General features: G+C 38.1%; 1 protein-coding gene across 3 annotated transcripts in view; it reads right to left on the bottom strand.

Annotated features, from left to right (window-relative positions):
- LOC139950683 (endothelin-converting enzyme 2-like) overlaps positions 1-17,273 on the bottom strand; it is a 51,537-nt gene that overhangs the window by 16,541 nt on the left and 17,723 nt on the right. For 2 of the 3 annotated variants that reach the window (XM_071949477.1, XM_071949476.1), the window contains exons 3-5: positions 15,005-15,064; positions 8,434-8,595; positions 7,263-7,458 (exon numbers count right to left, since the gene is read on the bottom strand). In XM_071949477.1, coding sequence (XP_071805578.1) covers positions 7,263-7,458; positions 8,434-8,595; positions 15,005-15,049 — 403 coding nt within the window. In that variant the 5' untranslated portion in view covers positions 15,050-15,064. The remainder of the gene's footprint in view (positions 1-7,262; positions 7,459-8,433; positions 8,596-15,004; positions 15,065-17,273) is intronic. The other variant, XM_071949478.1, reaches the window with a different exon arrangement.

Below are 17,273 nucleotides of genomic sequence, written 5' to 3'. Positions count from 1 at the left end.
ACGACCCCCAACCACTGACAAACTCATGCCCCAAACAAAAACAGGCGGTAGGCCTAATATGATTCTAAAAAAACAGTAATCATAAAAACACAGTATCGAAAAAAAGAAAAAAACTGAAGATTGATGTTGCACATTAACAATCAAGAGAAGGCAGGGGGTCGAGTCGTTAAATGATGTATGACATTTGAAATGACAGATCTAATGCTACTGAATAGTAACTATACTCTAGAGAAATCATCCGTATCCTTCGTCCATTTCTACTCTTTCATTTCCTTCTCCCATTTTTTGATTGATTATCCACGGACGGACCCAACAGATGTTGAAGTCATTTTTTAAAATATTACTTCTCAAAAACAACAGAACATTTGTCTCAAGGGACCAGGAATGGTTTGCTGATGCAGAGTTGTGAGATGTGTTGGCATTGAGATCATTGTAAAGCCATTTTGGTGCAAGTACAAAATTGTATCTTTATTTTGTAAATTTTGTGTTATCCCGCACGAAAGACGCTTTATGAAGAAAAAAAACTGTACATCTCAGCTCCTACTGGCTTTACACAGGACAGCTCTTTGCTTTGAGAAAGATGTGTTGGTGCTAGGGCAAACGTACTGCCGTTTTAGTGCAACAACATTATATCTGAATTTTTGTAATAATTTCAGAAAAAAAACTTCTTGTAAAATCAGCTTATCTCTGGACATGTGCATAGGAAAAAACACCTTTAATTCACAGGGGTTGATGTTCAGAATACGTTCAAACTGTTCAAAAGCTAGGCGACACAGAAAACCACCAAGTAAACTCATTCCAGAATATTCACATAAAATTACATTGAATAATCGCAGCGCCTCAACTGCCCCTAAAAATAACTCAGGGTCTGTCCAAACGTTTCCGTTTGCTCCCGATAGACAAACACACTTTGCAGGGGTTCACTGTTTGAGTAAGCTCCTCTCATGGAATGGTAATGGGGCACTAAACCCTTATAATACTCCCCTAAATTTAATAAATAACCTGTAATTTCTCGCTCCGCTCCATTTCTGCCATGTTTGCCCAGACTGCTGAAATGTGCGCACTTATGGTTAAAGACACCCGACACTATTGGTAATTGTCAACGATTAGCCTTCACAGTTGGTGTATCTCAACATATGCATAAAATAACAAACCTGTGAAAATTTGAGCTCAATCGGTCATCGAACTTGCGAGATAATAATGAAAGAAAAAAACACCCTTGTCACACGTAGTTGTGTGCGTTTAGATGGTTGATTTCAAGACCTCAAGTTCTAAATCTGAGGTCTCGAAATCAAATTCGTGGAAAATTACTTCTTTCTCAAAAACTATGGCACTTCAGAGGGAGCCGTTTCTTACAATGTTTTATACCATCAACCTCTCCCCATTACTCGTCACCAAGAAAGGTTTTATGCTTATAATTATTTTGAGTAATTACTAATAGTGTCCAGTGCCTTTAATGATAATATAGGTTACTGCGACGGTGTTCTAGGTTGCAGAAATGGGGAATATTAATGCGATATGAAAGCTGTTGCATAGTGTTGGCACATTTCTATGGCTGCTGCATGTGTCATGAGTACATGTACGTGTATATTTTCTGGTGGTAAATGCACATGGGCGCATTCCCATGGTCGCTGTGTGGCTATCTAAAAAAACAGTGGTTGTGTTCTTTATATAGTCTTACTCTAAACAGCACTCCGTTACCAAGTAATTTGATATGCTTATACATTGTATATATGCTGAGTAATTACCAAACGTGTCAAGTGCCTTTAAAGCCATTATACACTTTCGGTAAACAGTATTGTCCAAGTCCCACACTTCGTGTATCACAACTTATATATAAAAAAACAATCCTGTAGAAATTTAGGCTCAATCGGACATCGGAGTCGGGAGAAAATAACGGGAAAAACCCACTCCTGTTTTCGTGCGTTTCGCCGTGTCATGACATGTGTTTATAACAAATCCGTAATTCTCGTTAACGAGAATTTATATTGTTTTACCGTTTTCTCAAAAAGTAAAGCATTTCATGGACTAATATTTCAAGAGAAGTCTCTCACCATTACCTTCTGTAAACCCTGTAAACTATTTGTAAATCTGTGAACTTTTTTTTTTTTCTGTACCGAAAGGGTCCAATGGCTTTAAACAAGACCAGCCCCCGATTTCACGAAACTCATCGCAAGTAGCGACGCATCGTAGGGTTTGCGATGTGTCGCAGACCTATATAAGACACGTCGCGGCTGCGACGAGTTCGCAACTTACGACGTGTAACCGGTCGCAACTTGCACTTGCGGCGCGTCGCAGCGCTTCGTGAAATCGGGGGCAGAATCAATAACACAGAGACACGAAAGGCAAAATCAGTTTATCGATGCACGTTAACTCTTGCGACGATCGCGCTTCAGAACCGACATGTGCCCAAACCCTTCTGTTGACTTTCCTCCTGATGCATACGAACAAGAGCCAAGGATGAATTCTCATTGTTCTGAAGAAAATATTTGTTATAAGAATCGATCTTCATTTGCCCATTTCAAATTGATCTTGCCCACCTCAGACTGCGTGGTCAATGCACTTCCCGAGGACACGTTTTGCTATTAAGCCATCAACAAGAATTACATTCAACCCCAGAGCAGGTACATTTACACCTGTTACCTGATTGGTGGCAACGACCCTGTGAACAGTGTTGGCACACTCTCATTCTTGTTTTTCCAGGGGAATAACAATGAAGGTTTCATTTTGTAGTTTTTCAAAGATTACTTTGTTCAAGTGTGTTGTTTACCATGTTCAGGTTACATTGCCATGGTTTAGGGAGAGTGTAACTTTTTTTTTTCTTTTTTTTTTTTTTTGGGGGGGGGGGGGGGGCTACATCAAGAGATTAAAACAAACATAAACAGTTCTCAATGAAACTAGTGGAACAAGTGAGGGATACCGGTCCAGGCCATATAGTTTTAGGCAACGAAGGCAAATGCATGCACTGCACCCTGGTCACTGGTTAATGCTCCATCCATTGCCTTTACAACTAAACGAAGCCAGTCTTTGCTATCTCAGCACAGAATTCTGAGCTGACACTGCTCTCTAGAAAGCGTGTACTCTATGGGATCTGAGCGCAGAACTAAACAGTAAGAAGTGCCTTGAAGAGGCTAACAATGAAATGGCTTGCCCGGTGTTTACTGATTTCTCTGGGCTAATCATTACACTGATATCGGAGAGGTGTAACAATGCCAGGGCAAGTCAGTATCTGGTTCAGATATCGAGTTCGCACCATCTGGAAATAATCATCTTGAAAACAACTACATGAACATGTACAGTACATATATAATATGTATCAATTTTCATCCATGTCATGTTCCAGAGAAGTACAAAGGGTGTTAGCGGAGTGATTTAGAGCATGGAATTCAAGTTCTGGTGGTTAAGTCATCAAAATGTGGGTTCGAATCCCTGTCATTACACAAGGTGTCGGGGAAGTGATTTAGAGCATGGAATTCAAGTTCTGGTGGTTAAGTCATCAAATTGTGGGTTCGAATCCCTGTCATTACACAAGGTGTCGGGGAAGTGATTTAGAGCATGGAATTCAAGTTCTGGTGGTTAAGTCATCGCTATGTGGGTTCGAATCCCTGTCATTACACTTGTGTCCTTGAGTTAAATGCTTTACTATAATTGCTTCTCTTCACCCAGCGAGGGTAGTTTGATATTGCAGCAGAGGGGCTGTTTACTCCCCAGGGAGCTGAGAAAGATTACAGGAATGTAATTGGCCCAATAGCAAAGAGCATTGATACTTGTTGTAATGCGCTTAAAAGAAATAGTGTTATTCTTGTAAGAAAGGCAAAAGGGAATAATTATTTGAGGCAGATACCAGTGAAAAATGGTTGATCCAATTTATGAAATTGTTGGTTTTGTTTTAGTGTAGGTTTAGAACATTTCAAATAAGATTTTTAAAGTGTTTAGTGCACATACATGTATTGTATCTATAGGTAGATGAATTACTTTAAATTATAAACACAAGCTACACATTGCAGTATATTTTTGTGACCTCCAAGTATGAAAAACATTGAAATTTTGAAGCCTATTTTGGAACCAATGCATCAGTCCAAGTGTAGCATATAAAATATTATGTGGAAATGCTCCTGTGTATTTCAGTTTGTGTGCTGTGTCAAAGTTGGTTCAATATTGAATTTGTTCACCTCCTTCCAACGTTCTAATGGATGGAAAATATTCACACAAACATAATGTATTTAATGTAGGTCTAGGGGTGGATTTTAAAAAGAGTTAAGATCTTGAGTTTAGGATGAGTTACTTGCCCAACTTAGGACTAACTTAAACTTTTAATATATCCTAGGACCAGGAGATATTAAAAACTTAAAATTTAGGTTAACCTTCTCTCTGTGAAAGCGTCACACATGCCAACAAAGGCGATTGCATTCATGCCCCCTGGTGCATTGCCTTGGTGCCCTTGAAATGCTCAGGTAGAAATGTACAATTTCCTCATAGGGTGCCCTTTACCAAGGAGGAAATGCCTGGGTGCCCTTGGCCTTTCAATTTACAATTTCCTCATAGGGTGCCCTTTACTAAGGAGAAAATGCCTTGGTGCCCTATCCATTTGGAAAACAAAGCATCTGTAAGCATGTAGGTCAACATTTGAGACACCACAGTGGCCAGCATTTGCATCTTCGATCGGGGAGATTTTTATACAACAGTCTCAGGGATATCTTTAGATTTATAATAATTTAAAAAAGACAATAGCAGGGCTCAAATTCGTGGTAAAATTCCACAAGACTTGTAGGGCTTGTAGCTCACTACATTTACCAAAACAAACTTTATTTCAAGGTCTTTCTCATTTGTATTAATGATTAGAATTTGGTTCTCAAAAGAACTGTCGGGGGGGGGGGGACAACACAAACAAAGATTTCAAAAAAATTGAGAAACTGCATCCCTGCAAGTACAAAATCCAGTATGATCAAATCATTCTCCCCATTGGCAATGCAGCATTCACATGGCATTATAGAACCAATTCCTCAAATTGACTGTGCAGCTACTTTTATCAAATTATCAAACAATGAGTTGGAGTGGCCTTGAAGAAATTTCCATCATGAGTCTTTATTCAACTTTTTTCAGCCACAGTTCTGTTCAAATTAGAAGAATTTATTCAGTTCATTACAATACCACTTTGGTTGCCGGATGCTCCCTGGTTCTTCAGTTACAATGAATTTCTGATGACTAATGTACTACAGTGAATAAAAAAAGAAAAAGTGCATTTCCATAATCACATTCTTCTTCTTCATCCTTTTGAGTGCAGCCTTCAAATGACTGATAATACACGCACTGCCAGACACATCAGGCAAACCTTTTCTCTAAGCAATGTAAGTGTATTGGGGTCTTTTATATTAAATACCTTAGTTTTTACAACAACACACAGGAAAATGTATGTACGGTTTTACATCTGATCCAAAGGAAAAACGCTTTAATAAATTTCCCTGAAGCTTTTCTCAGATTAAAATTTTAGGGTAAAAAACTACCTCTTTCTATAAACTATGCATACAACTACATTACTTTAAAGGGGGTCATTTCTAACATTGTTGTATTATATCATCACTAATCAGCTCTCCAGTGTTCTTTACCAAGTATTTTTTGGGGTCATTAATTTTTTGAGTAATTTACCAAAGGGATACCCTCCCTTTAAGTGAAGTTTTCATCGAAGGGGATTATTTTGTAAGCGGAGTTTGACAAAGGCGATTATTTTGTAAGCGCAGTTTTCCCAAGCAGTAGCTTAAAGGCACTGGACACTATTGGCAGTTACTCAAAATAGTTGTTAGAATATATAATATAAAAAAATTATGTGTGCATGTTGAGATACACTAAGTTAGAAGACTGGTCTTTGACAATTACCAAAGGTGTTCAGTGTCTTTAATGGTCCTTGTGTAAAGAAGAGAATTAATGGAATTCTTCACAGAATAATTTTAGTCTTAAGGACCGACACTAGACTAATTAAGCAGGTACTTAAGATTTAATAAAATCGTTTTGCTTGTGGCATTCTTACAATGAATTAAACAAGCATACACAAATGCCTGTCAAAAGCGTAAGTGTGTACACTGGCATATTCAAAAGAAATAAAACACGACAATGAATTGAGAGACTTCACACAAATCTGTGCATAATTTGTTAAGCGAGGACTTTGTTTTATAGCAATAATAATAATTGACAGGCCTGATACTTCACAGAAGCAACGAAAGCAATTGCCTCCATGTTCCACTGTCATTGCCTTGGTTATTTCAAAAGAGCTTGAGAAAGTACAGAGTATACAGTACTAACACGAATCGGTGTATGGGTGAAACCAAAACTAGTATTCTTTACCCCAATGCAAATTTCCATCTATTAAAGGTTATAATGGTTTTAGAGTCTTGCTGAAGGACGTAAGTGTCAGGCCTCCTTGCCAAATGATGCCTAAGTCTTTTAGGATGACCAATTGATGACTAAGTTTTCTAGGAGGGTAGAAACACCAGACCTTGGGTCCAGTGTGCTGACCGCTCAGCCACACCGTTTTGTCAAACATTTGCATTTTAAAGTGATATTCTTCATATTTATCAACCACTTAACAACTGAAATCATCACAACTTAGTCTGTTATTCAGAGCGTCTTCAGCGCTATACTAAAGTAATTCTGTGTTTGTTCAAAGGCGTCAGTGGAGAAAATCCAAGGCTACTTAATTCCTTATAAATCTATGTGCAATAAGCATGCTGAGAATAAATTTGTCTGCGTTGATAAGTTTGATTTGCTTTTTTTTCAGCTAAGCAAAAAGGAGCAGGATACCACTCCAAGTGTGACACAGAATTTTGGTTGGTAACCTTATTCTGGTGAATGTAAATGTTTTTTATAAGTGCTACTCTTTGTGATTAAAGGCACTGGGACACCTTTCATAATTTGTCAAAGACCAGCATCCTCCTTTAGTGTATCCCACTGTATGCATAACACATCCGTGCAAATTATTACTCAATTGGTCAGGCCTGAAGTCTTTAAATATTTTAGTGAGAATTTTTGGTGAGAACTTTTTTTTTTCAAAAACTACATTACTTAAGAGGGACCAATTGCTCACAATGTTTTATAATACCAACAGCTCTAAATTGCTTGTTACAAAGTAAGTTTTTATGCTAACAATTGTTTTGAGTAATGCCCAAAAGTGTCACAAAAGTGTTAATTAGGGGTTTCAATTAGGCGCTCGTATCAAACAGATTAAAGTACTCAAGAAAGAAGACAAAGATAAAACTTGTTCAACTCACCTTCCCTCCTCTCGATCCCGTACAAAATGGCAAGAATAAGAACAATGAGTAAGAGCACCACGCAAAAGACGATCAGTATCTTCTCCAGTAAGGTCCGCACTATCCCGTTCCTTTCCATTCTGCTACTCTCCCCTGGTACATACTTGATATCATTCGATGTGGAGTTGGAGGAGTTTTTAAACTTGACGTCTGGTACCTGAAATGTTTAGAATCAGTTTAAAAACCTTTCAGATTGCGACGGTCAGGTTCCAGGACTTGCTGAAAGACTATTGAATGCTGAATCGCATTTGGGTTTGAGCAAAGAAGAAATTGACTTCAGACTTTAACCAAAGACCTCTGGATTAACAAACCGATAATCTTTAATATTTTTCATCTTGTAGCCCTTACCAGGAGCGGCTTTTAGCCTTGTTTTGGGCAAACTTGCATTTAAAAAAAAACTAAAATAAATGGGGTGTCTGAACATACATGTGTATAGCAATCGCCCTACATCATAACTCACAAAGTGCCAACAGTTAAGAATTATACTATCCAAATTGAGTCACATTCAATTCTCACCATGTACCCAGCTAAAAGTCGCCAAAAATTACTCAAAGCAAGCATGCCATGAGCTCCCATGAGGAAAAATGCATATGACCAAATAATAATATTAATATCAAAATTAAAAAATCCCAAGAAATTCCTACAGTCTACATTCAAAAAATCACTTCTTACACACCTTTATTTGTATTATATATATATATATTTTGTTAGTTCAAAGAATACAAGAAAGCTGCAAATGCCATGAATGCAGGGGAAAAATCCTTTCAATTTTAATAAATAAATGTATTCCAAAGTGTTAAGAAATAAATATAACTTTATCTCACAATAAATAAAAAGCTGCAAATATGCCCTACATCATAACTCACAAAGTGCCCCCCCCCCCCCACCAAAGGAAACATTTTCAACACAACCAAAAATAATCTGCAAGTCATCAAAATACTCCTTTTCAGCCAAATTGGCAAGAATATTAATAAACAGATCATTGCAGCCTATACGTCCATGCTCAGTTCATAGCCATCACAACGTCACACTAAATGCACTGATTCTAAACACAGCCTACAGGGCTTTCCTCACTGCACTGCATCAGAAGTCACATCCAGGCATGTGTATAAAAAAAAGAGCCTATGCTTACCTTAACGCAGTTATTTTCCCCCATTTTGTCATAAGCTCCACTCGCTACCGAGTTGCCTGGCTGACTGTTGGACTGATGAGTACCGGTGAGGCCGCCGGTACCCTGGTCATGATCTGAGAGTTCATCTGCACCACTCAAGGAAGAACGCTGGTACTTCACCATCTGTAAGCATACAGGGGAGGGAGGAAAATGAGGGACCGGTTAAGAATAACATCAGGGGCTGATTTTGCAAATGAGACAGGAATAGTCGGTTTGGGATGGGGGGTGGGGGATGGGGGGCAAGCGAGGGATGCATTTAAACTGCTCATTACCTTAAAGGGTTTGGGTACTCTCCTACACTTAACAAAGTGTCCACATATTTACATTAAATTTACAAGACTTGAAAATAATGATGGTATTACTTGCTATTACTTGCTGAGGTGCTGCAGTTTTTGAGAAATGAGTGAAACAAAATGCCACGAAAATCAATTTCCGTCTCAGGTGAGACAAACATTTTTTTTTTAGAATGAAATAAAATGACATTTTACCACATCTGGTTAGCTATATTTGTAATTGTTGCCCCACTTTCTGTATTTCAAAATGAGTAGTACTCATCAGTGCATCACAAAACTGAATTTGACCTTGGAGCCCCTCTTTGAGATCAAAGGTCTTGTAACGTCAAAATATGAAGTTTATTTTGACAATAAGAACATGATCTTTATGATTCCTACCACTAAAAATTGTAATAACACACTCCTTCAGTTTATGCTCTCTGCCAATTTGTTGTTACAGTGGTGTATGGATTTATTGTTTTAGGGGTAGTCCGGATTTTACAGAACTAGTTCAGAATTAAACAGAAAAACATTGTTCTGCACTTTTTCGTGGGGTCATGATTAAAGATTCAACAAGGGGTAACTACATGTACATATGAAGGGTACATGAACCTGTTGAGTGTTGTTTTCAAAGCATGACAGAACGTGTTTAACCGGGTTAAACCATCAGGAACAAATGGCACATCCAGATCCAAACTTTCGAAGGAATTTTGTATTTATTTTGATACTTGATACTCAATCATCCTTAGAAGAAAAGCAAACTGTCAAACAGTGCCGTAAGGTCTAAGTGCAAGTAAAGAAAAACCAAAACAAAAATAATGTGGCACATTTAACTTTGAGCTTTGTTCCCTTTTACAGAAAGTTTAGTGAAAACTTTTTTATTAAAATTCTTGGTTGAGGTTGGCCCAGTGGTTTATTCCCTGTCTATCTGGAGTAATTAAAGACAGTGGACACTATTGGCAGATTGGTAGTTGTCTTCTCACTGGGTATGTCTCAACATATGCATACAATAACAAACCTGTGAAAACTTGAGCTCAATTGGTCATCGAAGTTGCGAGATAATAATGAAAGAAAAAGAACCTTGTCACACAAAGTGTGTGATTTCAGATGCTTGATTTTGAGATCTCAAATTCTAAATCTGAGGTCTCGAAATCAAATTCGCAGAAAAATTACTTCAGATGGAGCTGTTTCTCACAATGTTTTATACTATCAACCTCTCCCCATTGCTCTTAATCAAGGAAGGTTTTATGATAATAACTATTTTGAGTAACTACCAATAGTGTCCACTGCCTTTAAATCTAAACAGGGAAGAATTATCCCCAATAGAAATACACAATCTGAGAATCATCTGCTGGTTCAAATTTGGGGCATAAAATTCTTTTTACACAACCACATTATTTTGAAGTGAAATGATTCTCAAAATAGTTTGTACTATCAAAAGCTGGTGTAGGCTTCTAACCAACAATCAACGGACCCTTCCCATGAAATATGCTAATTACCTTTACGCATGCGTACAGACCCTGTTGGTTGGCAAACGCCGTAGAGTTGTGCACTAAGCAGACACGCAATCGCGCCTGCGTCACGCAGCCATTAGCTGTGTACAAAACAGCGCAAAATTCCCTCATTTTGCCAACCAAAATGTTAGTGCGCACGCGCCATGTGCAATTTACATATTTCATGGGAAGGGTCAATTGTGTACATCCCTTTAATTAAGAAAATTTAGTTTTCCTTTTCAACTTTCATAAGGACTGTATATTTTGTAAAATGAGTGCATCACAAAACTGAATTAAACCTGAATTGAATTGAATTGAATTGTACACACAGCAACTGACTTCCGCTTTTCTTTTTCAACTTTCATAGGACATGTAAGAACTGTACTTAGTGGAAAATGATCGCGTCACTAAACTGAATTCAACCTGAAAGCCCACCTTCAATGAGAATGAGGCCAATTTTATGGAGTGCAATGGTCCCTACTAGATAAGTCAGAAATGCGTTTAAATGGGCTTCCCGCATGAACAAACATCCCCAGGGCTTTTCAGACAGATTCATGTACAATAAAGGAACCGACTTCCGATGCACTATATTCTTTACACTACTGGTCTGTAAAATTGCTCAACGATGCTTTTAAGGAACAAAAAAACGAAGAAGAATACAAATGAACTTGATTTATAGGGCTCGATAAACATGCAAATGTATGATACATTATTGTACAATGTGTGTACAACTGTACCATGTACATGTATGTTTATCAACAACGATCTATCCTCAGGGGCCGATTTTTTTTCAAGATCTGGGGAGGGGGGGTCCATAGCATTTTTAAGCTCCCAAGAGTGCAATGCCTTTAGAATTGATCCCTGGCGTGCTTCAAATAAATGTTTGCCTTTGAAGTCAAAAACCATCGTGTGCATTCCCAGAAGCATTTAAAATGGTTCTTAGGACTGGTTTTGCTATTCATGTATACTGATGACATGTCAGTTGCTTAGGATTAACCATAATCGATTCTACTGGAGAGCAACTAAGCAGACTTTTAGACCAGTTTATGTAAGATTTACCGTGTCAGAGGCAAACCAGTTTCTTTTACATGTACATTGTACTTGGGATCAACAATACAAATTCTTTCACACCGTAGGTCAGATAGCTATCTTAGAATGATGTTTTTCATCTTAATGTTTTTCACTCAAAGTTTGAATATGAGAATGAAACCTTTCTCAGGCATCTGAAAGCATTCAATGCTATAAAACACAATTTAACAAAAAAAAATCTTCTTTTTTTCACCATTTTCTTTCATCTTCGATAACCAATTGAGCCCAATTTCATACAGCTGTTTATTAAGCAGAGGGTTTCCCTGTTTCGTCTCTAAGTTCCCCCTTCCTGACACCCGAATAATCCACCTCTTCGTTCTCCCTTCTCCTTTCTCAGCACCTTCCCCTCACTACGTATCACCTCCAATGTTTCCTCAAATCACTCTATTTCTTAATCAAACACAACCCTGGATGACGACATAACACTTTAAGGGACACGTTACCTTGGAACCGGCGAGTTGGTCTATTCTAAGCGTTTGTATAAAACGTTTGCTTTGAAGAGCATATGGTTAGAAAGATGTTTTAAAAGCAGAATATACATAATGATCCAAACAAAATATGCCTCAAAGTCGCATGGTTTTCCTACGGATGTAAATTGTCCACTGCCGACTTGTCGAGTCAAATTTTTGACTCCACAAAAATTTGCGACCATGTTAGTTCATGAAGTTAAAGGGAAACAATGCAATTTTGAGCCACATATGTGTGGATGCTTAAAGGCCTATTCCTACTTTAAAAAAATCTGTCTAACCATCAGTTTATTTAAAGCCACGTGTCCCTTTAACATCCAACATCAATATTCATTCAAAGTAGTAAAAAAAAAAAAAAAAATTATAACCCTCGCCCGAGGCCATCCGACAATGAAATTAAGATTTTGGATGAGGGCATCTCTCCCTCCCCGTCAGACAGTCTTAGATTCAGGTCTCCGACCGATACTTGCGAGGTGCTGGAATGACTTCAGTGGCGTCAAGTCAATGGTAATAGTGTTTGGGGTGCGACAGTTTAATAAAATTCACAATTCATTCTCCAGGTCTCTCAGGGTACTCATTGTTTTTTTCTCTTTCTGTTTAAATGCTCAGATTGTGGTACCCTGGGCACAATGATTATAGTAGAATAGAATACATTCATTATGAGAATGTTAAGGAGGGCGGGGTGGAAGGGACCTTACCAGCTCAAATGCTTTAAAAGCAGGTCATAGATTAGTAAATACTCAAACAAGTGATGACCACAAATTTGGTTAGAAGCACTGCAGTTGATGTACATGTATGAACTCAATTTAGAAAAGATTTTGAAGTAATATGGTTTGGATAATTTCTCTTTTCTCAGATTAAGGAAGGGGTGGTGTTCCTTAACAAAATGATGTGGCCAGAAATGCAGTTGCAGTTCAACACTAACCCAAATTACAAGTAGCTTTGTATAAAATATATGTGTGAATCTTTTATCAGTGTAATAAATCAGTCTCGATACTCCTGAATTATTCACAAGGTTAATTATCAACACACTTTTTATGCAAGCCTGTGACTACAACGCCAAGGTCCCATGGGCCTTAACCAACTGACCAGCCAAAATGTGTAATATGTTTGAAATTAGACAAGCTTGTCCCACAACATGTGAAAATGATGTCAAAAGTAGTCAGAATCCCCAAAGCGCAACGATCCTCCGCTACTTCATCCCTTGAATAAGTAATTAGTTATAAAGGCAAAGCCTTCTCTTGAGCGTTGGATGCATACAGACACAGACTCCGCTCACAAACAGGGACCAATTTCATTGAGCTGCTTAAAGGCACTGGGGTGGATTTCACAAAGAGTTAGGACTAGTCTTATCTCGAGTTAGGACCAGTTACTCTTCCTAACTTAGGACTATCCATGCAATTTGTATATCTCCTAGGACTAGTCCTAATAACTCTTTGTGAAATCAACCCCTGGACACGTTTTATAATTGTCAAAGACCAGTACTCTCACTAGTGTATCCCAACATTGTGGGTTATCACAAAGTTGATTTTTGTGCACCAATTTCTGCTGTAGGCCTATTTAATCACCGACTATCACAATTTTTTTCGCATGGTACATTTTGTACCTTGTAACAGTAAATCTGGATGTAACACAATTCTTCAAGCCTTCAGCGTGAATTTTACTATAATTGTGCCTGCAGCAAACATATGCAGTTTTAACATGAGGTACAATGTAAGATGAGCACTCTGGCACCCTGCCATCATCATGATCACGATGAATATGTATGAAACAGGAGCACCAGACTAATGATGCAGTTTGCCTAGACCTTGGTCCTATGATGATGCATGAAAACCAGCAACCGATTTCATGAAATGCTACGCAAAACCTGCATTAAGTCCACTTGCACAAGAATCCTTGTGTTAAACTTCAGCAATAAGTTGCACAGGTGGATTTATGCAATTGCGTGAAGTTTCGTAAAATCGGCGGCTGGGAGGCATGAAACATGGTGATTTACATAATGTACACGTTGATGCAAGAACACTTTCCACAAATCAATCAAGCAACAACTACAGCCCAATCTATTTAGCCATTATTATGAAACCAAAAGTATGATATTATAATTATGCCCAAGGAGGAACAAAAATGCAACCCATACCTGCTGTTTCTGTGCCACATTTTGATGAGTCCAACCACTAGTGGTTATCAGAAAAACTTAAGAGGCCAGCGAAGGCACAAAATGGTGAACTACAGCTCTATGGGTGCCATTTCAGCAAGCAATGTTTTAGTTACCTCATTGATAGCAATGCTCTTTTTTGTTGCACCATAAGATTTGCTTCATGAAATGGCAATCGTTTCAGCCCGAGTTCTCAATCTTGTGCCTTTGGTAGTGTGCAATATTTGGTCAGCAGCTCATACAGAGCCTTGATGGGCCTACATGTACATGTACGTATGTATGCTTGCTTTGACAGCAAAATATATTGCTTTTAATACAACAATAAGAAGAATACCAGTGGCAGATGGTACTCATGTCATGGCATTTAGGCTGGTAACGTCATTCTGATTTAAGCATAAAAATATGCTGTGCTTAAGCATATTTAAGCACGCTGTAGATATTGGGCATTGAAAAAAGCCAAGCACAAAACAATTTTGATTAGAATAAATTTACCATGTTCACCAGCCAAAATACCATGTGACTTGCACCATCGAGTGTGATGGTATCCTGCTTATTTTTTTACTGGAGTGGCACTCAGCTTTAGAAAGCATTGAGCTCTGCGAAAGTGTGCCTTGCAGGCGAAAGCTTATTGTTGCTAATGCTAGGCAGTTACCAAGCAGGCTTAATAGATTGGTCTGCTTTTAATGGCTACAGGTACAGCAATGTGGTTACTGGAAACAAGCATGTGTAGATGACAAACAACTCAATGGCTAAGGAGTGCATGGGAAGTTAATGTTTATGTAAAACATATATGCAAATGAGCTACTTATGCAAATCAGCTGCTTTTATTTCAACCATCGCAAGAAGAAACAAAGCTCGAGCAGAAAAACTCTACATGATCATGGGTTGAGCAGGAATTTTGTTATTATCGGATGAGCTGAGGTGCACAGAAAGCAACAAAAACCTTTGATTTGTTTAGGCACACTTGGGGTTGTTGTTAACCAACCCCTTAAGATAGGCGGAGCTTCAGCAGCAGTATGCAAATGATTTTGAATAATTATGCCAAATTATGCTAACCTTGTAGCGTTTGAAATGTCCAAGAATTGAAACAGCCATCCCCATTGACGGTGGGCTTTGCTGTTATGAGATAAGGGATTAGATTAGAAGGGATCAGTACTGGGAAAACATGGGATTAAGGAGTTATTAATCGGAAAAGAAGGTTAAATGCATTGCAAACAATATTAAGGGAAAAGGATGGTTAGTAATGGGATTAAAGGATGGGATTAGAAGATGAAAACAAATGTATTGTTAGTAATGATAATGATATTGGGTAATTTGGCAAATTAGCAAATTTTCTTTTTAAAATACATTGCCATGTTAAAACAACAAACAAACAAACTCTTATTAAGCGCAATTCACAAAAACCGTCTTAATGCGCTTAAAATACAGTAGTGTCCTGGGATGGATTTCACAAAGAGTTAAGACTAGTCTTATCTCGAGTTAGGACGATTCGTCCTAACTTAGGACTAGCCATATGTTTTTAATATCTCCTAGGACTAGTCCTAACTCTTTGTGAAATCGACCCCTGGTCATTGGGCCAAAACAATCCTTTATTGTTTCCATACAGTATACATGATTATTCATTACTGGTATAGATGTGACTGGTATACAAAAATGTGCAGATGTTATAGAGTAGAGTGAAACCATACTCTATGGTGAAACCTATGGATTACACGAACACTCGTTTTTTACATCAACATAGGATTCATTGATCTTTTGGGATATTTTCTGAAGATCATGGGTCACCCAAACATGCATGTTGAATTAGATGTATTTTTCCCCACTTTTATATAATTGCTGTTAACATTTAGATATCGGCTTATCGACATGTAGTCTTACCATCACCTGTTCGCCTTTTGATAAACACAAAACGCCACCTGCAATTTTTTTTTTGCCTTTTTAAAGTTTCGTCTTCAGTCCTCGTGAACTAAACTTTTCCTGTCCAGACCACACAGTCTGTTTACTTCAGGGGAAACAGCTAGGTACACATTGGGATTGGATCAAATTGGAGTTGCAGTTGTTGAACTAAATCTTCCAATGGTTTAAAAGATTTAAAGATTTGCCGACCTTGGAAACTGAGAAATCAAAGATGTTACTAGTTTTTTTTTTTTTTTTTTTTTTTTTTTTTTGGGGGGGGGGGAGGGGGGTATCCAATGGAATAGTGTTATTGGATATCTTGTGGATTTGTTTTGATGGTAATCCCACAGAAAAACAACACCAGTATGTACATACATGTATGTTCCGTGCCCCCAGGGAAAACGGATCTTTGACAAGTGACATGACTGATGATCTAGTCTTTACAACAGCTCTATATTTATAACAGCTTTTTGCGTAAGCTCACCCACTTCAAACACCACACGTTCACAAATTGCATACATGTACATGGATACATGTACTTGTACAAAGTCTATCGTACAAAATTAGGGAGACTTTTCATTTTGGAAAAGAACTGACTGCTTTTTAACTACTACCTGGGTGGAAGTTAAAACATCTAATAGAACAACTACTTTAGCCTTAAGTGGATTGTTATTAACTTCACTACCGCTGAGAAAGTTTTTAATTGGTCTCAACGTTTCAACTAGCTTGCTCTACTTTAATCATCGTCAGTAGTCTGTGTTTGATGTCGGTCAAAAAGTACCCAAACTCTTTAAGCGTCTTCGTGCAGATCTATTCCAAAGATGAGTGCGCTAAGTGTCCCACCTGCCGTACAATGCATTTGAGTGAATGACAATTGGCTCCACTGAATAAACAGAGACATCCAGTGCTACCATAGAGCGGTGCTACTTTTAAAGCCATTCCCCACAAGAGCAATTTAGCAAGGGTCCCTTGCTAAAATGTAGCATGGCTGTACAATTTTACAAAATGTACCTCGTTTGAAAGGACAAAATGGTTCTACTGTCCAAATTCTCTTGTAAAATCTTGTCAAACATGGCTACATTTTACAACCATGCTAAAATTAAGCAAGCGATCTCAGTAAAATTGCTGTCGTGTGGTTTACCCAACCCTGTAAAAACTTTGAAGACCTACAGTCTAGTGAGTTTTGCTCCCAAAACTTCAAGCCTGATTATGCTTTAGTTGTACCCTACCTTTGCATTTCCTCTCATAGATTCATCTACTTCCTTCTTTCCCAGAACCATTTCAACTACAAATGAAGATTAAATCCAGCATGAAAATCAGCAGACCTCTACATCTGATTTACAGAGCAAGAACAAGCGACAAACACCCAACACTAGAGAAATCAACTATGTAGACTTATGTTGATCAATTCACACCACGCACTGAACCA

Source organism: Asterias amurensis, chromosome 18 (assembly GCF_032118995.1).
Source record: "Asterias amurensis chromosome 18, ASM3211899v1".
NCBI classification, from domain to species: domain Eukaryota; kingdom Metazoa; phylum Echinodermata; class Asteroidea; order Forcipulatida; family Asteriidae; genus Asterias; species Asterias amurensis.
This window is presented reverse-complemented; position numbering and strand designations above follow the sequence as displayed.